The sequence below is a fragment of the Pungitius pungitius genome, chromosome 14 (genome assembly GCF_949316345.1).
Source record: "Pungitius pungitius chromosome 14, fPunPun2.1, whole genome shotgun sequence".
NCBI lineage: Eukaryota > Metazoa > Chordata > Actinopteri > Perciformes > Gasterosteidae > Pungitius > Pungitius pungitius.
Window position 1 is genome coordinate 15,834,493 of NC_084913.1, and position 21,417 is coordinate 15,855,909.

The 21,417-nt window shown below is 47.3% G+C and overlaps 1 protein-coding gene across 1 annotated transcript; it reads left to right on the plus strand.

The window, feature by feature from the left end:
* The first annotated feature begins 106 nt into the window (after window positions 1-106).
* trappc12 (trafficking protein particle complex subunit 12) lies at window positions 107-21,253 on the plus strand. Its single transcript, XM_037485773.2, has 12 exons — window positions 107-192; window positions 662-1,970; window positions 3,907-4,023; window positions 11,820-11,933; window positions 13,542-13,680; window positions 16,178-16,290; window positions 16,570-16,642; window positions 17,799-17,872; window positions 19,030-19,128; window positions 19,530-19,633; window positions 19,928-20,015; window positions 20,288-21,253. The coding sequence occupies exons 1-12, from the start codon at window positions 110-112 to the stop codon at window positions 20,528-20,530; spliced, it is 2,556 nt and encodes an 851-aa protein (XP_037341670.1). The 5' UTR covers window positions 107-109; the 3' UTR covers window positions 20,531-21,253.
* The last annotated feature ends 164 nt before the right edge of the window (window positions 21,254-21,417 follow it).

Sequence of the window (21,417 nt, forward strand, 5' to 3'; positions counted from 1 at the left end):
AAAAAGTAGCGTGTGACTAAAATACGTAAGAACTGTGGTGCAAACATGTGCAGGCGTATAAAATTACGTAAATGGAATCAAGAATAGTAAACCAACGTTGGCATGAATTATGTCTCCTCTGGCTTGCCGTACATGCAGGGGTCCTTTGGATGTACGCATGCGCATTAGAGTCATATCTGTCAGTGCAGGAAGGTAAGAAACATTATCATGTTTGTGTTTGTTTTTTTATGTGTTGTTTGGCTTTGCGTGGTGATATTTAAAAACGGCGCTAAAGTTCTTTCTTTATAGTAAAGAAAGCTATCATTCAAGCATTTATTTTGCATTTTCACCTTGCTGCTCAGCCAAATTAGCGTGTAATAGCCAAACAGCTAATGTAGCATTAACGTTAGCAACCCAGTACCAAACAGAAATCAACCCGACGTTGCCCCGGTTCACTGCTGTCGTGACAGCGCTGTAAACCTGAAACAAAGGTTTCGAATAACGCTCTTTGTCTACGAAACGTTGGTTTTAGCTCAATGCTGGCGATAAGAGCTTATAAAAACTGCGTTCATCATAAAGACGAAGTGACGAAGAAAAATGTTGCATGGTGTTGAATCATAAAACACAAAATATGTCAAAATCAAGTGCAAGAGTATGATACGATTGTGTGTTGAATTGTCAGGAGCAGTAAGATGGACAGTGGGATCACTCCTGCTCCGCGGCCAGTCACGTTGGACATCACAGTGGAGGATGTAACTGAAGAAGCCCCGCAGCCCTCCACCAGCCCTCCAACACCCTGCAGAGGACCTGTTCCCCAGGTAGACAGCATCGACTTGGACGGGGAGTTTGTTACCCCTCAGGAGGACAGCAGTGCTACACCTTCAGACAGCCTGATGGACAAGCTCAACGACCAGATGATGGAGAGTGTCATGATTTCTGACTCCCCTAATAACAGTGAGGAGGATGAGGTAGCTCCCATGGACTCCCTGCTGGATGGGGTCGAGAAGGAAGACGACGCATCGGAGACATCTGGCGACAAAAACGAGCAAAGTGAAATCGGTCAAAATACAACTGAGATCAAATTTTCGCTGGAGGAACAGCAGCCAGATGGGTTCATGGAGGAAGTAGTTGAGGACACAAAAGAGCAGGCCGTCACACAAGTGCAGATCACAGCTTGTGTTTCGCCTCAAGGTGATGCACAGAGCCCATCTGACCTTAACAGTGTGGAAACAGCAGCTCAAGGAGCTAAAGCGACGAGCCCAAAAGATGAGGCGGTGCCGGTGTGCACCATATTCAGCCAGGTGAACCAGCCAAAGTCTCTTGTGCCCGATGGCTTTCAACCCACCCTCATCAAGTCCCCAAGCTTCAGCATGGGGAGCGCTGGAGGAGGCAGTGAGGCAGTTACCCCCAGCAAGCTGACGGCCCCCCTTGTGTGTCAGCCCAGCCCCAGCCTCAGTAAGTTCTTCACCGACAATGGACAGGTCAACCCCGCCTCCGACTTCTTCGATTCCTTTACCGTCCCCTCTTCATTCATCTCGATTTCAAACCCAAATGCGGAGATCCCTGCCAGCCCAAGCCCAGCGACCATAGCCCACACCCCTGAGCGCCAGCTGTCTTCGACCTCCTCCACCATCTCAACCCCTGGGGGCCCTCTGGACTCTGGTGCTCCCACCCCTAGTTCAGGGTTCTGCGTTGCCGCTACTGAATCCCCCGCCAAGGTCCAACTTCCTCCCCCCCAAGCAGCCCCGACTGCAAGTCAAGCCACCACTCACCCGCAGCCTTTCAACCCACTCCACGCCGTGTTCTCGGGCAGCGATGACCCCTTTGCGACGGCGCTGAGCCTGAGCGAGGTGGACAGGCGCCATGATGCCTGGTTGCCATCTGAGGAGACCAGGAAGGTGTTGATCTCCGTGGCCACCCAGCAGTACAGCCCGGCATACGTAGAGACCAACAGACCCACCATGCCGGGCCTCAAGTTTGACAACCTGCAGGTAGGACAAGCACTTAGCAGTAAAATGCTAAGCTTAAAACATATCTCTACCGTTAGCCCTCAAAGCATTTTCTGCTCTCACTGCATGTCGGTGTAAATTGTGATATTTGTTGGAGATGATGTTTTTCTATGAAATGCCATTATAGTACTAATCAGCCTGTGATAATGGTTGTTTCAGTTCTGAGACCACACGTTTTTAACTGAAAGCCTGCATCAAAAGATTTTTTAAAATCTTAGACCATACCGGCATCATGTCATCAAGCGTCAATCATAAAAGATGGAATAGAACAGCCATCTCATAGAAGGAGAGAAACAGGAGAAATACAGTAAAGCAGCTAAACAAGGCTTTCACACTGACATTTCTATGCAAAAAAGATCATCAGCGCTGTGTGGTAGATCTGTGAAGGATGCCACCAGAAGGGAAGGTGCTCGGGTAAAGCCATAAAAAATATCACTATCTAACTAAATTAATAAAAATAATACGTGTGCCTATAAAAAAATGTTTATTCAACAAGAAATGGACATATTCACACTGCATTGTTATCAGTGTTCTTTCCCCCGATGGGGACACAACCTGGACTTGCCGGTCCGGTCTGTGGGCCCTACCACACGGGGAAAGTCTCACAAAAGATGCTTTTGAGCTGCATCATGGGTAATGAAGCATCCAGTGTTTGTGTAGCTGGACCCATATCAGGCACAAGTCAGAATGCCTCTGCTGCTTTGTGTTTTAAAATTCACTTTGCATTATATTAGGAACAAACACCTCAAATCTAATATGTCAATTTATTTGCAAAGAAGTAGAAGGCTGCACCTGGAACAATGTGATTAGTTTGTCAAAATGTTTAGCTTTCTACCTTATGTCCAACGGAATGACGGTTTCAGTCAGATCTGCTGTGGCACAGCAGGCAGCGTGTCTGTTAGAACATGCAGATAGACAGATGTGTCACTATATCATGTTAACGTCTCATAAACGTCCTCTGAGCTCCTTCAACAGCAACAATTTATCCGCAATAGAACCCCTGATGAAACATCACTTCACTTGTCAATGCGATTGAATCGTTTGTTGTACGTCCACCTCCTGCCTTAGATCATATTCATTATGCCCTCTGTGGGTTTGACTGCCTGTTTTGAATACATTAATAAGAATCCAGGACTTGTTCTCCCCGTCATCTTGTTTATTTTTTCCCCACTAAGAGTCAAAAATTGAAAACTCTTTTTTTACTGATGGATCAAAGGTAACATTTTCTGATGTTATTTGTTTCTGTTCCTGTCTGGGCTGAGGATTGTTTAATCGATGGTCATTCTGCCCAAATCTATGGACTTCCAGTTCCAGTCAGTTTACCCCCTAAACCGTGTCCTTTACGTCTTAGGGAGCAAAGTAGGGAAAAGTGATATAAGTCATCTGCAGGCTAGGAACCTGAATACACAACTCAGCACTGTATGTAAAGTTATTTGAGTCATGGATCAGAATTATTATAAGAAATTAGGAACCATTCATTAAAAGAAGTGTGTAAGCCATTTCCATGGTGCTCACTTATATATTGTGCAAATTATTGCAGTTGTTTTTTCACACAGATTTGTGGCTAAATTAAAAAATTAAAAATGTCCAAGTCATTTACAATTGGATAGAAATAATGAAATTGCCACATTACGACAAAAAACATTAAAGTAATGCTCATGTTTTAGCTCATAAAACATTACTGTGGAAACATTCATCCTCTGTATGGCCTCAGTTTCTAGTTTTTTGGTTGTAAAGTTTGCTCACTGTGGTTCCCTGTAGCTTTACGACTGTGCTACAGCCCCTTAAAGAGTAATCTTGGGCAATGTAAGTGTAAAGTACTGCTCTCATGTATTTGATTCCTGCAGGTAGTATTCAGGTTGTTAGTGTAAATACCATGCATGGTGTTGACTGCATGCGTGTGTGTGTTTTTCTGCAGGGCGACGCCATAAAGGACTTGATGCTGCGTTTCCTGGGTGAAGCGGCAGCAATGAAGCGGCAGGTCCTCACCGCCAACTCTGTGGAACAGTCCTGCACAGGCCTCCAGCGGCTCATCGTAAGTCTCTCGCTGTGCTCTAGAAGTCCTACACGTTGGCTTCTGGCCGTCTGCCATTAAGGTCCACTTCTAAGCTAGCATCAGAGTTTAGTGTAAGCTCCAGAACTAGTGCATCAACCTTGATTTGTCAACAACTCCTTAGCACGGTTAAGGCAAATCACATGTATTCCACTGATTTACAAAATGCAACACAAAACAATAAGGGGGACAAAACCTAAACAAAAATGTATGTTATACACGACCACAATGACGGTTTTACTAGAAACGATGCATAGATAATAGCACACACTTTTATTCTATTCACTGAGACAAAACTGGCGGGGTCCCGAAACACGGGTGATTGAATTAATTGATCGAGGAGCGCGTCTACGAACTTGATCTCGTTTCAAATTCCTTCCCAACTCGAACTCGCTGCATCGCTGTTGCAGCAGAAGGAAGAGACGCTGCGTCGTTGTTTGCTGTTACCTTGACCACCGAGATACTGTATGACTAGCAGAGGCACTTTAACTGGATACACATGTGTTGTCAGTGTTTGGACACTAAACTGTCATGGTGGCATTTGATTCTAGTGACAGCCAACTGTTCCAATGACTCAAATGGGGGGGAAAAGTACTTGGTTGACACAGGTAAACATAACGCTGAGCATTATTTTAGAGGGGATTCTCTTTCTGGAGGTAAATGACAAGTCCAGCGTTAAATTGGCAGAGTTTGACATCCTGTGGTTGCAGCAGTAAGTGTGACCTTTGGAACAGTCTCCGCTGACACCGCCTCAGCTCATCGACAACAGTGAATCATTTGCCTGCTTTCCTCCTCGCGGTGCCTTCCTGTGCTGGTCTTTAGTCCAGCACAAAGATGGCCATCTTCCTCAGTGACTGTACAGTCCCGCCTCATTCCCTTCTTAGCTGCCAGTCATCTATCCATATATCTCCAGCCATCACGCATTCCCTCAATCATAACTCCTGACCCACAAATAACCCTTAGAGGCAGTTATGTTGTATGCACAGCAGACAGTGTGATCCGAGGGAGGGGTAAGAGGAGCGGGGGAGTGGAGAGGTGGGAATGCACTCTGCTCACAAGTTCTCTTCTCCTGCTGTGCCCATGTATTATGCATGGGACTGCTGTGCATATTTCAAGGGCCTTCTGGACGAGGTGTATGCACACACACACACACACAAGCTGGTACTTTCAGCTTCCAGTCAACTCCACTATATGGTGCAGGTGAGGGTGTCAGTAGATCACACGCTGTCGACCGGTTGGTGTGGGTGGTTCCCTGGAGCACGAGGCTGCAAGAAAGGAGAGCCAGAGAGGAACTGCAGGCCGGGACGAGGGATGTCGAGGAATGTGCGCGAGAGATGTGGAGGCCGAGGAGGGCCTCAGCTGTGTGCTCTTTTTGACATTTGAAACATTCTACTTTGTGTTTTACTGATACAAACCGAAAGTTGTTTTAATTGTTGAGTAGATCCCTTAACTCACAATACTAATGTTAACAGATTGATACTCACAGCGATGATAGAAATATCTGTGTTTAAAGGAGAACAGCTGGTCCCGCACATACAGGTCAGCCCGCCAACTGTGTTCGACTTAGAACGAGTCGTCCTTCAATCCAAGATCGAGTGCATGTCCACTAGTATGTGGTGATGTGTCCTTGGGCAAGACAATTTACAAACCAGTGTGGCTCTTCCCACTGCCTCCGCACACCCGTCACAAATCAGCACGCAGCGAGACCTGTAACTTAAGTCTATGGTGTTAAGTGTTCTATAAAACCAACGTACCCTGTAGACTGTGGCAAAGAGTAGCCTATTAGTAAAGAGGAGCTTTAAAACTCTCAATTAGCCTGTGAATTGCTTTTGCTAATCACAGGTGCGACCGCTAATAGCTAGCAATACACGGATCACGGTGTGTTGTCTTTGGCTCGGCTTTAATCTGCATCATACAAGAGCTCGCTCTGGGTCCCGAGGACTACTACTTGACAGAAGGTGGTATAGTTTCTGTTATTTAGCAACTGCTGAGTGTTAACATTGAATCTTGAGCCCGAGTTAGCATTTAGACATTTTAAAGATACAGACTAAATAAGAGCAGAAGCTATGGTGACCTCCGTGCTGTGGTCAGCACCACCCTGGACTGGCCTCGTCTGTCTCTCTCATTAGCTGTCACCCCTCTTCTCTCCTCCTCTCCCCCATCGTTTCCTCCTCCCTCCCCCTGCCACACTATCTACCGGAGACTCTAACATCTCTTACGAGAGAGGGAAAGGGAGACTGCCCCCCTCCCACACTCCCCACTCCCCATCCCCCATAATCACCAGCTGGTGCATGGCCCTTTGATATCATTGCTGTAACCTCTGCGTGTCATTATGGTAACCTTTTTACATAGCTGTCATTCCACCCAGCCGGGGAATGCAGCGTCAGCTCAGGTAGCCCTGAAGGGCATGTTTAGCGCCGTAGAGCCAGCTGTTTCCCCGGCAGCCCGCAGCCAGCCCGCCCCACAGTAAAAGGCCTGACCCCTGTATACGCCACAGCTTGGCATTCCTATTGGCGATCTATACCTGTGGATTTTCCTGCCGTTTTTAACTGACGCGCCGAACGCGATGTAGTCCGGGACCGCTTTCAAACAGCGACGCATACTAATATCTACACTCACCGGCCACTTTATTAGGTACCCCATGCTAGTAACGGGTTGGACCCCCTTTTGCCTTCAGAACTGCCTCAATTCTTCGTGGCATAGATTCAACAAGGTGCTGGAAGCATTCCTCAGGGAGTTTGGTCCATATTGACATGATGGCATCACACAGTTGCCGCAGATTTGTCGGCTGCACATCCATGATGCGAATCTCCCGTTCCACCACATCCCAAAGATGCTCTATTGGATTGAGATCTGGTGATTGTGGAGGCCATTTGAGTACAGCGAACTCATTGTCATGTTCAAGAAACCAGTCTGAGATGATTCCAGCTTTATGACATGGCGCATTATCCTGCTGAAAGTAGCCATCAGAAGTTGGGTACATTGTGGTCATAAAGGGATGGACATGGTCAGCAACAATACTCAGGTAGGCTGTGGCGTTGCAACGATGCTCAATTGGTACCAAGGGGCCCAAAGAGTGCCAAGAAAATATTCCCCACACCATGACACCACCACCACCAGCCTGAACCGTTGATACAAGGCAGGATGGATCCATGCTTTCATGTTGTAGACGCCAAATTCTGACCCTACCATCCGAATGTCGCAGCAGAAATCGAGACTCATCAGACCAGGCAACGTTTTTCAAATCTTCTATTGTCCAATTTCGATGAGCTTGTGCAAATTGTAGCCTCAGTTTCCTGTTCTTAGCTGAAAGGAGTGGCACCCGGTGTGGTCTTCTGCTGCTGTAGCCCATCTGCCTCAAAGTTGGACGTACTGTGCGTTCAGAGATGCTCTTATGCCCACCTTGGTTGTAACGGGTGGTTATTTGAGTCACTGTTGCCCTTCTATCCGCTCGAACCAGTCTGGCCATTCTCCTCTGACCTCTGGCATCAACAAGGCATTTCCGCCCACAGAACTGCCGCTCACTGGATGTTTTTTCTTTTTCGGACCATTCTCTGTAAACCCTAGAGATGGTTGTGCGTGAAAATCCCAGTAGATTAGCAGTTTCTGAAATACTCAGACCAGCCCTTCTGGCACCAACAATCATGCCACGTTCAAAGTCACTCAAATCACCTTTCTTCCCCATACTGATGCTCGGTTTGAACTGCAGGAGATTGTCTTGACAATGTCTACATGCCTAAATGCACTGAGTTGCCGCCATGTGATTGGCTGCTTAGAAATTAAGTGTTAACGAGCAGTTGGACAGGTGTACCTAATAAAGTGGCCGGTGAGTGTATATTATTGTAATATTATAATATGCATGGCCGCAAACGAATGTAAGTAGAATATTTTTCCTTGTATTGTCCAGAATAATGGCAGAAAATCCTTGCGTAACGTAGCCAATATTTGGACGGATTAGCAGAGGTCAAAATAACCCAAGCGGGTGGGTGTCCAGTTGGTCGCCATGGCGAGTCAACTCCAGCTCTCCGCATTGGGGGTGTGATGTTCTTTGGGAGTTGTCTGATGTGACGTTCTCTTTAAGGCGGCCTTCGGTAGCACTCTCAGAGGGAAAGGTAAGCGGGACATTTTGTTTTTGTTGACAACACCACCATCAAAAGTTCTCCAGCAGCACAGCAGTCAATGAGGGGTCAATGCCACCCACAAGAGGCTTCACTTAGAACTGTGACGTGTTGAGCCGTCTCAGGGAGAGCCATGTGGAGTTCTCTTCCAAGCCACGAGCGAGTGCGCTGTGTTCTCATCGTGAGTTATGCTGGTCTTTGTCCCGACGTCTCTCAGCGATACTTTTTAAAGAATCCACCGATCGCCTGCAGACAAAATGGCTTCTGAATGACTCTCACAGCGACGACGAGCCGGCCTTTTTCCTGCTCTGACGATATCCAGTCCCCTGGTTAAAGTGTCTGTGGACCAAGTACAGAGGCATCAAAGTGAAGTTAACCACTGCTGCAATGACTTCCAGCATATTACAGATCACAGACACACACACACACCCTCTGTGTAATCCTAAATGCTTGTGCTGGATTGAAGTAGCGCTGAGCGCGTGAGGAAGGCTTCTCTTCAAGTCTGATTGGCCCACAGCCGCCGGGTCTAGTGAGAGATCGAGTGGGCGTTCGCAGAGCTTTGTTGTGCAGCTCCTTTTTAAACCTCACAACAACACTAAATATGCATTGTGTGTGTGTGTGTGTGTGTGTGTGTGACCAACAGATAGAGCACGTGAAGCGTGCACTCAGTTTGTAGGGGGATTTCCTGGCCACTTACCTTTTCAATTGATGAAGTTGTTTCCTATCACGCTGCTCTCTTTATATCTAAGCTTTCTCTGGGTAAGTCATGAATAAATATCGGGGGCGCCCCCCTGATAAAATAGAGAAATACTAATAATTATCCACAGGATGTATAATTCAAGACAAGACCAGAGTGTCATTGTTAAACGGAATGCAGCACAACATGTGTGTTATCCCATTTTCTTGTATTCATAGTAATTGGAGGCCAAAAGCCTAATTGAAAATGGAAGCCACCCCCATTTCAAGGGGACTATCTGATGTGAGTGACAGCTCGCTGACGCCAGTAGCTGTGGCTTATCCGGAGTCTCACACTGACCGCCCCCCCCTTCCCGACAGGTTTAGACTCCAGACCTCAAAAAGCATCAGCAGCAGGCCTAGGCTCTCCCAGTGCCCTGCAGGCCTCATTTAATATCACCTGCAATAAATCATCATGGTGATGCTTCCTCATTTGATTTGAAGGGATCGGATTATGCCTTATTGCGTATTGAGTTATTTGAGCTGAGCTAAATTATTAATCACCATCAGCCCATTGTTTTTATATTCATGTCCTCCCAACGCCTTCTCTGTTAATTGAAAACTTTCAAACCCGTGGAGTGACGGCGAGGTTTGAATGCATAATGGCGCTCGGGGCAACCTGTCTGGTATGTTCTGAAAGGGGAAATTCACCTGAACTCTACGAGCCGAGGGAAGCTAAGGTCGGCCCGCTTGTCCACCACTTAGGTCCAGACTGAGATCTCATCACCTGATTGGTGAATAGCTTTGGTGAGGATGGGTACTAATGTTCAGTGATCCATCCAGGGATCTGCATCAACTTCACGGCATTCATGGTTCTCAGAACTATATGTTGATGATTTTGGCAATACGCAACAATGAACATTTTTGAGGGTCGGTTGTGAATGTACTTTTATTTACTTTTTATTTCAATATTTGTTCTTTGACCAAATACCTGCAGAACTAATTCCATCCGCATTAGTCAGCCGTAATTCTGCATGTAGTGCTCTTAGCAAATGTTTTCCCAAACAGTTTATAGCGGATGGAGCCCAAACCAGTGACATTTAGTTACAAATCATGTTCTTTTATCAACAGAGAGGGTGTCTTCAGTGTGGCTAGTGTGCTCCACCAGGCCAAGGGTCAAACACTGTTAGACCAAAGTGCACATCGTGAATTGGAGAAAATGTTACATCAGACAAGAATCTGAGCTGGAGTCGTTGAATGCTGACGGCTGGTGAAAGGGCCTTTGAATGTTATATTAGCACTTTGAAGACGGTGCAGTCTGTGATTATTCTTTTTTTCAGGGCTCAGGTTGAACCACTTGACAAGTCGGTGCAGCAGAGACGTCCGTCATTAACTGGCCCTGTGACCTTCAGGTCTCAGAGGATCGCCTCCCAGAACACCAATCCTGCCTGATTTCCCCTCCAATCACGGTTGCTGCATTGACAATGCCTGTGTTGTGTGCTTGGGATTGGGTACAGGCTGTTGGGAGAGCTGCATCGTTACATAAAGTTTCTCCTTTGCTCTGGCTCATCACGGTGCTGCTCTGCAGCTCCCTTGGCCCTCAGCTCTTTCCTCATCTCCTGCTACTTCAGCAGGATACTTCATCAAACTGTTGTGGCCTGGAGTTTCTGCTTTTTATTTAGTTTTTGTTTCTTTGGCTTCTCTACTCTTTTGCTACACGTGGACGTGGATTTTCTCCTCCGGCATCCTGCCTGTCCTCTGTTGAGTGTGTGTGTGGAGCTACTGTACATCACTGCTGGCTGCTTTCATCGTTCCATACCCCCCCACCTATCCCAATCTCACACAGACACCCAGAAAGCTTGCACACCTGTCTTCTCATGCCCTTTGGCTGAGCAGCAATGTACTGTAGCGTACTGTAGGACGTGTGGGCCTGTGAGTGACTGCAGCTGCTTTTGGCCATCCAGGCTGCCTCCTCGTTTTCAGCTTCATTTCCCCCCTTAATGAAGATTCAGAGGCAGCGCAGATACTGGCACGGGAGAGGAGAGGGAGCTGAGGGATGAGCAATGAGCAATAGGGGAAGAGGAGAGAGGCAGGAATGAGAGGCAGAAGGAAGGGGAGGAGATGGAGGGAAGAAAGCAGGAAGCGTCAAGATGAATGGAGGAGGAAGGATGGGAAGATGATGATGAGGAGGGGAGGGAGGGAGGCGGCAAGGCAGGCAGGAGGAGAGGAAGAAAAGGAAGGGGATAAGATGAATGAAGAAGAGGGGAACGCTACGCCCAACCCACAGAGAGGGAGAAGGCTGAGTCGTATGATAGAGATCGCTGGAGAGATAGTGTCCCTCTCTCTCCTAATTAGCTCCCCGGCTGTGATGAATGGCACAGCACTTACGACCCAATCGGTGAGCCGACCTTGTCATGTGTGTTGATGGGATGGGGTGACCCTGCCCCCCACCCTCACCCCCTCCCCTCCCCACCTCTGTCCCTCACTTCCCTATTGTACCACCTCCTGTGGAAGCAGATGCTGCTGATAATGTGTGTGCGCGCATGTATGTGCTCGCTCTCCCTTGTCCTCCAGCCTTTTAATGGCTGGCAGCACCACACACGGGTGGAGTGTCGGTAGTGCATCCACAGCGACATCTGCCTCATGTGACCTCACGTCATCACTTAGGAGTGAGATGATGGGACATAACTTTTGTATTTTCTATTGAAGGCCTTAAGGCAGTGCTTGTATTTTTATTTCAAATTTGAAATTGTGATGTCGACTAATTCCTAATGATTAAATATTTTTTGTGTTGGTTGACATTGAGAAACTCTCAAAAGATAAAAGTAGAAATTAATTTGTACGTTATGTCAATCCTAATAAAACGATTGCTATTTGCTGGGATCGGGGGCAAGCTGAAACAGTCCATGGATATAATTGTGTTCTAAAATCCGTCTTCTTGTGTGGTTCCATCAGTGTGCCTCTTCTCTCTGGTGTCCCCTGCAGAGCAGTAAGAACTGGCGTGCTGCGGTGGATCTGACAGGCCGGCTGCTGACAGCTCATGGTCAGGGATACGGGAAGGCCGGCCAGCCGAGCGCCCACACCACCGACTCACTGCAGGTAAGACGCCAGGCGCTCTCTCTCTCGCCGTGTCCGTGGGTGCTGCAAGACACGTCTTGTTCCACAGATGAATGTACTAATTCACAAATAGCACTTGAAAGCTTGAACCCAATAATGTGCTCGAGCTCAAAGAATTATGTGATGAAATGTCCTAACTGACATTGTATAGCCGTTAAAGGGATTATTTAATAACATATTGGTCTGAGTTCATTTAATGTTTGAATTCACTTCTTTGGTTTACAAGCAGATGATTGATGCTTCACAGATTACAGTTTGTTTATTTGGAACAGTGTCTCAGTGTTGGACTCCACCACTGACACAGATGTTTGCTGCTGCTAGTGTTGTGGGACTTTGATGTGTTTAGTCGCTGTGGGTGCTAGCACGTGGTCTTTGTGCAGCTCTCTCCAGAAGATGGATGGCTGCGTAGGCTCATTAAGAAGGCCACCCCTGTGGTAGGCCCTTTGTATGAGACTTAATCTACCATGATGGCGCCTTGTGCTGCCTTCTACCGTTTGTTCTATGTTCTCAACCACACACTGGTTTTTTGAAACCCAGGTTTCAATGGTGTTTTTTTTTTTTAATTCAATGTCCATTATGAAAAAGGAAAGTCAAGTTAAATACATACACATTTATGTAATGACCAATAAGAAGAGAAATATAGTTTCTCCCTCCCCGTCGGCCTCAATTTAACATTGTTAAGTGACTACTGGACCTCATGGAACAGATCTAGCAGAACTAGAGATGGCACTAGTTATCTTCTGACAGTGATTTGGATTTTTGTTGGTTTGTAAACAGGATACTTGTGAGACTGTACGCTCAGAAGTGTCGTCTCTCATCTGCAGTCTCCTGTCTAATTGAACTGTAACCAGTGAGCAAAACGCACAGAGGAAAGTCTTGGCTACCCCGTCCTGTCAGAAGTGGAGAGAAGAGGGTCATTTATAAGGGGTTGACATCATGACACTGTGTCAATATGAAGGCATTGGGGGCTCCAATGCTGCTCAGGAGCGTCTGGATTCCTCCAAGTCAGTAGCCTGCACACAGCTGCATGTTTCTGGGCTTCTGTCCAAAGCTCCCGGCGTTTAACAACATGGTGGCGGACCAGCCTGTGACTGGGCGATGTGTATATACAGTATATATGTTTACAGTCTAAAATGGATTGTTGTATTTGTTCATCCATTTGATTCCAATAGAAAATGTTTAGCTCAGAATAGTATAAGTCAAGTTGAAGAAAATTAATGACATGCCATTATATTATCAAGCATGGTTTTGCATATTTGATTTCTGACCAAATTAAGTGAAAAATATTCCCGGTTGTGTAACTAAATGAGGAATTTTTGAGTCAAAAGACTAATGTTTCACTCCCACTGGGTGCAATCTCTGCTCTACTCGACTCATTTCTGGGATTTCCTTCTCAACAGCAGACAGTACCTCGTCACTGTAGCTGTTCTCAGCTGATCGCCTTAGCAACGCCGGCATCTCAAAACCTCTGTCAAGGAAATAAGTTCAATGCAGTGGCTATTGAAAGTAGCTTAGCAAGGGGTCGTATTCTGACCGCTCCAAGTATGGACTCATGTCGCTAACAGGGAGGTGTGTTTGTGTGTTTCCCAGCTGTGGTTTGTGCGGCTGGCCCTCCTCACCAAGCTGAACCTCTTCCAAAACGCTGAGCTGGAGTTTGAGCCCTTTGGCGACCTGGACCAACCAGACCTCTACTACGAGTACTACCCCACCGTGTACCCTGGGAGGAGAGGTATGTGCCCATACACACACTGGGCTTGGGTATACCACACCACCGTCAGTGCTTTTGGGATGTTCATCTAAAACCCTGCATTGTTGCATATGCGTTCCCACTTCTCTGGCTCTAAAGCGTCTCTCCGAACTCTGTCTGAAAGCTCACTGGAGGTTGAATAGTGCTGAATAATTAGATGCAAAAAAGCTTATCAACCTTTATTTTTATTTTGTATTATGCAACACCACTGTCCTATTTAATATGCAAAAGAAACTGTATCTTCACAGAGCTCCAACAACTCTACTCGTCTCCAGCAGTTCTTTGTTTTTGTTTCTCCTCTCTTCTACACCGCATGAATTGCTCTCTAATGTATTCCCATTACTTCGGATCGTCTTCGCCCCTCGGGCTACCACAGTGAAGGCAGTAGCAGAGACACACACACACACACACAAAAAAAGAAAAAGCAGCACACTTGAAGCTACACGGCAGGGCCCTCTAAGGAGAGCTCCGATTGACTTTCCGTTGCTCAATTCCAACGCTTTGTGACCCGCTAGGTGCTCGCAGACAAACTGGCACGAGTTGTGTAGCGAGGCATCAGGACTTCGAACGTTCCTGCGGCCCGACGCTCGCATTGACTATCTATTACCTGCGATCGAGCACCTTAAGAGAAAGCAGGGTTTGTTATTCGTCTGCTTGCCAGATGAAAAGTTGAGTGCCTGAATGGACGAGCAGCGTCCCTCTTTCCTTCTTCACACTTTACTTTCAGTCTTGTTTTTAATCAATATAGTGAGAAAGGAGATGCATCCGGTTGGGTGAAATTAACTTATGGTCAAACGCTTGTGTTGCGTTGGTCAACTGGTTCATTGTAGCATCTGCACAATGTGCATACCTTTTAGTTAGCATCTGTTCTGATATGGCGCTTTATCGCAGAAATAATATAGTACTTATTGTACCTTTTGTATGAATTATAATGCATCCTACATTTTGTGAGCCAGATCTGAATCTCAACTGCAAACAGGGACATTTCAGTGTTGGCTCACTGTAGTACGACAATGTTTTCCTCGCTGTAGACACAGCGCGGTGCTTATTTGGGGCTATTTTTAACATGTTGCCTTCGTGGTTGATTTGTAGCTGTTGGCGGGTGCTCATAGTTGGGGAACCACACAAGGTTGCACGCCCTGCCCGGCCAAAATGTCCGCCTCAGTGTTTAGTCCCTTAAGCAGAATGGACAAGTGCAGACGTGACCCGGGTCTGGATATCAGGGCGTGTTTATTGATCAGGTCCGAAGCGCAGTGTCTAGTTCTCTAGACAGCTGACCACAGGCCATCCGGCCCAGAAAACTATTTTTTGGTAGTAAGCATGTAGTTTCTGAGGAATAAACAGAACCCCAATTAAATCAGCTGATTTGCACCTTGTTCTGCCGGTTGGTACCTAAAGACACCGTCAATGTTCAATAGAACAAACTGGAAGTATAACTGTCATCATGTTTACTCAATTCAGCTATTTTGAGCTCAGTGGCTTTTGACGCTTGTGAACTGTGGGTGAGTGGAGAGCACGTCGTCTTACAATCACATGATCGGCGCCTCCATCCCCGCCTCCGCTAAAGCGATGGATGGTGTGTCCATGGTCAAGGCACTTAATTCCAACGTTGTGTGAATGCTAGTTACTGCGATGGACAGGTGCAGGTGGCCTCTGTCATCAGGGTGTGAGAAGGATGAAAGGCTGTGTTGAAGAGCTTTGAAAGGTCAGAAGACTGGAAAAGGGAAAAACGCAGTTCAGTCCATCTACCATTTTTCATTAACCCAAATATTCTCCACAAGTTTGAACATGAGCCATTTGTGAAGCTGTTTAAGATGATGAAACGCAGTGACACCCAGGAGAGAGACTCAAAATGGGATTGGACCAGGAGCGAGGGCTGTCCAGTCAGCATGAAGGTGAAACCTCGTAACAAAGGGCACCCATGCAGACTAAGCTGGATCTGGAACACCAGTGGGTACACCGGACTGGCTTGAAGGACAGCACCGGCGGATCGAGGCGGACATTTGGGATGAACCAGCTACAGGTCTGATGACAATATCAAAGAGCCCCTGATCAAAGCCCGGGAACTCACCTGAATATAAGCTGTTCCTCCGGGCGGGCGTGGGTGTGTCAGACTGTGTGAATGATGTGGAGGCAGAGACAGACAGAGGGATGAGGCAGAGAGATGAGTGATGGCGCTTTGCGGCAGGCACGCATACACACAGAGAGAGAGCGAGATGAGAGGGTTTAATAAGCAGCCATACGTAGCTCAATGCCATCTGTAGGTTCCTGCCTCCAGGGCTGTGTGCTGCTGTCTGTGTGTGGGTGGATGGGTTTATATTCTCATCTCGCTGTGTGTCTCTCGCCGCCTTCCTCTCTCCTGCTATGTTCTCCTTCCACCCGATTTCTTACTTTATCCCCTTTTCCCTCACGCGTCATTTGTTATTTCTTTTCTTTTTGTCCTCCCTTTGCCTCACTCACTCCCTCTCTTCATGTTTAGGCTCCATGGTGCCGTTCTCCATGCGGCTGCTGCATGCTGAGCTCCCCCAGTACATGGCAAAGCCCCAGGAGGCGCTGGACCGCCTGCACAACCTCAAAACCGTCTGCCTAGCTGTTAGTACACACACACACACACACACACACACACAAGCATATCCTCTGGATAAACAGAAAGATATGAATACTGTAGTATTCAATTAAAAGCTATACACGCTCACAGAAAAATCCCATGCAAACCTTTAAGGCCACTTGTGTAAACCGATCAATGTAGTTAGAATTTTGAGTCATAGAATATGCATAATTATAATACGACACATCAAAAAAAGCGTTCAGCGCTAACGGTGGAGCGGCTTCCCCCCTGTGAAGCTTTGACTCCTGCTCCTTCCCTCACAGATCCTGGAGAACCTGGAGAAAGGCTTGGCTGAGGATGGCAGCATGATCACCTTAACACAGGAGAACAGGCAAGGTAAGCGCGCGCACACCCACACACACATTTAACTGCAGACCTGGCCCTGGTCCCAGACTGCATCACACTGTGGGAGGAGAGTGAGGTCATGGGCCCCAGTGGGTAATACGTAGACAAACACGCACACACACACTGAGTCAGAGGCATACCTGGTGCAGGACTGCAGCATTCCTCAGCCACACACTTACAAACGCACCGATCTAAAAGGTGTTTAGCACCTCGCCCCTCCGGCACACGTGCTGAATATCAAGCGGCCTGCTCGCGCTAGGTGGATCGATGCGGATCGATCCGGTCCAATCCACTCACATCTTCAAGAGTTCTAGGAAACTGGCGAGCAGGAAGCCACGCCTCCACGCGGCGGGATGCAAATAGGCTTCCCCTCGTATTCTCTCCGACTTCCCCGACGTAGCAGTTCAACCTTATGCAGCGTTCTGACTTTCATATCCGCTATTAGCAACTTTTCCAAAGGCTGTATGTCAGGTCATTATTCCATTTGTCTTACTCAAAGCCAATCAGCTAATTCACGGGTGTACAACAACAACAAGACGCTTGGTGAAGTTGAGCTAAATGTGTCAAGTACTTGATTATAATTGGTCAAATTGGCAGGCTGACGTGTGCGTGTGTGCGCGTGCGCGTGCGTGCGTGCGTGTGTGTGAGCCCTATTCTCCCAGTTATTCCCTTTTTCTAAAAGCAGGGGACTAGCCCTCACTCTGTTTCTCTCTGTCCCCGTCCAGCCCCCCACAGTCGACAGTCAAGTCAATAACGCACGGCCTTGCTTTCACACATCAGACCCTCGCTGAGTGATTAGTGCTTTTCCCCCTGATACACACAGACACAGACTCACACACGTGCAGCGATGAATACTAATCGAACTGCACTCTTAACTCTTCCACGGGGTGCACTGTTTGAGGAAAGAATAGGGAAGCAGAGTGTGCCGCAGTGTCTTCCTTACCACCTCGCCTTAAAATTCACCCTGGTGACGGGAGGTTTAATAAGAGGGATGTAAGGATAGGAGCAATAGAGCGAGGGGCGGGGTGGAGGGGGGTGGGTGAAATTATAGGGACACCAATAACAAGCCGTTTGGAATGAAAAATGGAAAGCGTCCCGTTTTAAGAAAAAAACCCTCCTGTCCGTCTTCTTCTCTCCCCGTTTCTAGTGTCTCAAAAGCTGTGGAGGTCTCGCCTCAACCGGGTCATGTACTCAATGGCCAACTGTCTGCTGCTGATGAAGGTACGTTTGTGGATGAGCACGTGTTTGTCAGCTCAAGTTTGCTGTGTGTGTGTGTGTGTGTGTGTGTGTGTGTGTGTGTGTGTGTGTGTGTGTGTGTGTGTGTGTGTGTGTGTGTGTGTGTGTGTGTGTGTGTGTGTGTGTGTGTGTGTGTGTGTGTGTGTGTGTGTGTGTGTGTGTGTGAGAGAGAGAGACGGAGAGATCTCTGATGCCACGCTGGTGCAGGATTCACAGTGAAATCCCCCCAGACTGACCACTAATTGGATTCTTGTTCAGAGAGGGAGGGGGAGAGAGAGGTTGAGGAGTAGATTTAATCAGAATAAGAGAACCACAGTGCCACCTACTGGTGAGAACGCAAATGACAGTATTTTGTTTGTATTGTTTTGGATCGGTTTTGGTTTCAATATGTAACTTGCCGCAACAAGCCAGTGATATGTAGCACATTGACTACAAATCCTAAATACTGTACTATATTCATATAGCCAATACCCCCCTTATCATAAAGAGGCACCAGTAATTAAGTGTGTTAATAATACAACAGTAACATACTTCTGCTCACCTTGGAATCCACAAACCCTTCTAGTTTTCCCCCCGAGTCGCAGCGATTGAAGTCGTAATCACATTTGGAGTGCAGAGCTAACACATGGCAGGAGTTCGCCCTCAGGCCCTTCTGCCTGAAACCTCCGTAGGTCACAGCGATGCACCTATGTGGTTAAGGAAAGTGCATTGAGCTTTTCAGCAAATGCTGACCGGATATTCCAAATGACATGACAGGATATCAAGCTGTGACATCGCCCCCTTTTGACCGTCTCATGTACGATCTCAAGGTCGGGTTCAAGAGTTTTAGACACGGAAAACTGAAAATCAAAATGCTTGCTCAGTATATACGTACATACACACACACACACACACTGACCTCTCTGTCGCCCCGCTCAGCAGTCCAGTCACCATGTGAGCGATGTGGAGGTGGGAGGAGGGTCACATCGTCCAGCTAATACACCATGTGTGTGATTAATGCTCCTCTCTCTCTCTCTCTGCACGCCTCAACTCTCCTGCTCTTCTTTACCTGGCTCGCCCTCCACCTGTCTACCTCCTCCTACTGGTTACCTTACCCTTAACTCCTTTCTTCACTCTAATCTCTCTCTCTCTCTCTCTCTCAGGACTATGTTCTGGCTGTGGAGACGTATCACTCCATCATCCAATATGAACCCCAGCAGAGGGTGCAGCTGCTCAGCGGCATAGGACGCATCTTCTTGCAGGTCTGCAAAGAGACATACACATGTGTATATGTACCCGAATAAGATCATTAGCAGGGGGGCATGGCTCGCTAAATTCCACCGACTTGTTTGACCTCAGTGACTCAAATATAGCCCCAAAGGCCAGCTATCCCCTCTGCCTTCAGTCTGTAAGCTGGAATTAAACCAGACATTGTGGAAACCCAAATGCTCGAGTGGACTTTTCCCCCCCTTTACAACTCCATTGTGTTGTGTTTTTCATCACAGATAATAATTGTGTCACCATTATTCCCTCCTGCAATGCCACCTGCAAGTCTCAAATTGTCCCTCAGTGACCTTGAAATCGAATCACTATACAGTTTTACTAAACACATACACGCACAGGTGGGTTAATGGGAGGTTAATGCTGCTTTGTCCATGGCCAGATTGGAGACGTTAACACGGCAGAGAGGTACTTCCTGGATGTGGAGAAGGCCTGTCAGACGACCGGGAGCCAGCCCGCTCACGTCACATGCGTGCTGATGAACAGGTACCCGTTAGGACTGGACCCGCTTCCTTTGGGGCTCCTAGCAGCTCCGTGCTTCTTTGTGCCAATGGGCCCAGGAGGTCACACCTGTGGCCCAGGGGTGAGCAGCACGAGGCCGACCCGAGGAAGGGACACTTTTCACTCCAATTTCAGTTCCTCTTTACACAAATAAAAAGGTGGTCCGATGCAGGACTGCTTCACTAATCTACCTATTACTATACAATGTACATCTAACTGCCTCCCAATTCTAAATAAATGCAATCTGCCCATTGTAAAACCAAATGTTTTGTTTTCCAGGGCCTTTGTCTACCTCAGTCAGAACAACTACAGTGAAGCGCACGCATCCTTCTCGGAAGTCTTGAAAAGTGACCCGAAAAACCCTGTCGTAAGTGCTCCGTCCCCCACAGGAACAATGCACCACATTGAGTGATGCCGTGTACCGTGACGTCTCATCGGGTAACATCGGCGGGTTTATCACAGCGCCGGATTTATTGGATGACCCATAGTAGGAGGAATAGGAGACAAGTTTTTACTACATTTCTGTGAGATGAGAAGAAAAAGATTCTTCTTTTGGGACAGTTTACCCATATTCCACCTGACTTTCCTCGACATCACGCTAGATGTCATTTGATTGTCATTAATCTGTTGCGTTCGCAGGCCAACAACAACGCAGCGGTCTGCCTGCTCTACCTCGGGCGGCTGAAGGAGTCCCTGGGCCAGCTGGAGGGCCTAGTGCAGCAGGACCCGGCGCTCTACCTCCACGAGAGCGTCCTCTTTAACCTGACAACCATGTACGAGCTGGAGTCGTCGCGCAGCACCCAGAAGAAGCAGGCGCTGCTGGAGGCCGTGGCCTGCAGGGAGGGGGACAGCTTCAACGCGCAGTGCCTCAAGCTGGTCTGAGGGGGCACTCTCACCGCCTGTGGATCAGTAGCAGGAGCCCACATGAGCTGGTGGGTTGACACTGTGCAAAGGAGGAACAAAATCCTCTCTAGAAGTCCATGTTCATTTTACAGATTAAATAGTTTGACGTTTTGGGGAAATGTGCAGATTTGCAGTGGGTCAGTTGAAAAGATTGATTCAAGTCTGTAGTGTAAATATAAAGCTTATGATACAGAAAAGAGCAAAACATTTGGTGGACTGGACCTTACATTTGGCTTGAATTTCAAGATGAACAGCTGATCTTCTTCATTTGAATCTCAGCGCAAAGGCAAATTAAAGCATTTCCTGAGAACGGCAAACTGTTGCTGCAAATTCTTTTAGCGAAACCAATAGCGAGCCCACCGCCGCGGGGCAGACATCCCATCAGAACACATCGCACCACAGACCGGCAGCAGCTTGAAGGGAGTAGCGGGCTCATAGTGGGAGTCTTGACGTGGGCATTACCCCGAGCTTCAGTGGGAGACCCCTCCATCCACTGCAGTGAAAACCACTTACCACAAAATGGATCATATTGGGAATCTTAAAGTGTACATATCAGCGCTGTTCTTTCTGTTCATGTGATTATATCAAATCATTATCGTGTTATATCTTTTATTGATTTGTCCTAATGGATCTCTAATTATCACATTGTGTTGATCATATTAATGTGTTTTACCCTAAAATAAAACTATTATTTTAAAACCACTTTGGCTTGATGTGAGGATAAATAAAGAGGCAGACCCGGATTGAAATTAGCAGCATCTTTATGTTACATACAACACAGAAGGTCAATCTGTCAGGGACGCTGCACCCCACGAGCACCGGCTGGTAGTGAAACATGAAAGTAGAAACTACTGCAAAACAGTATG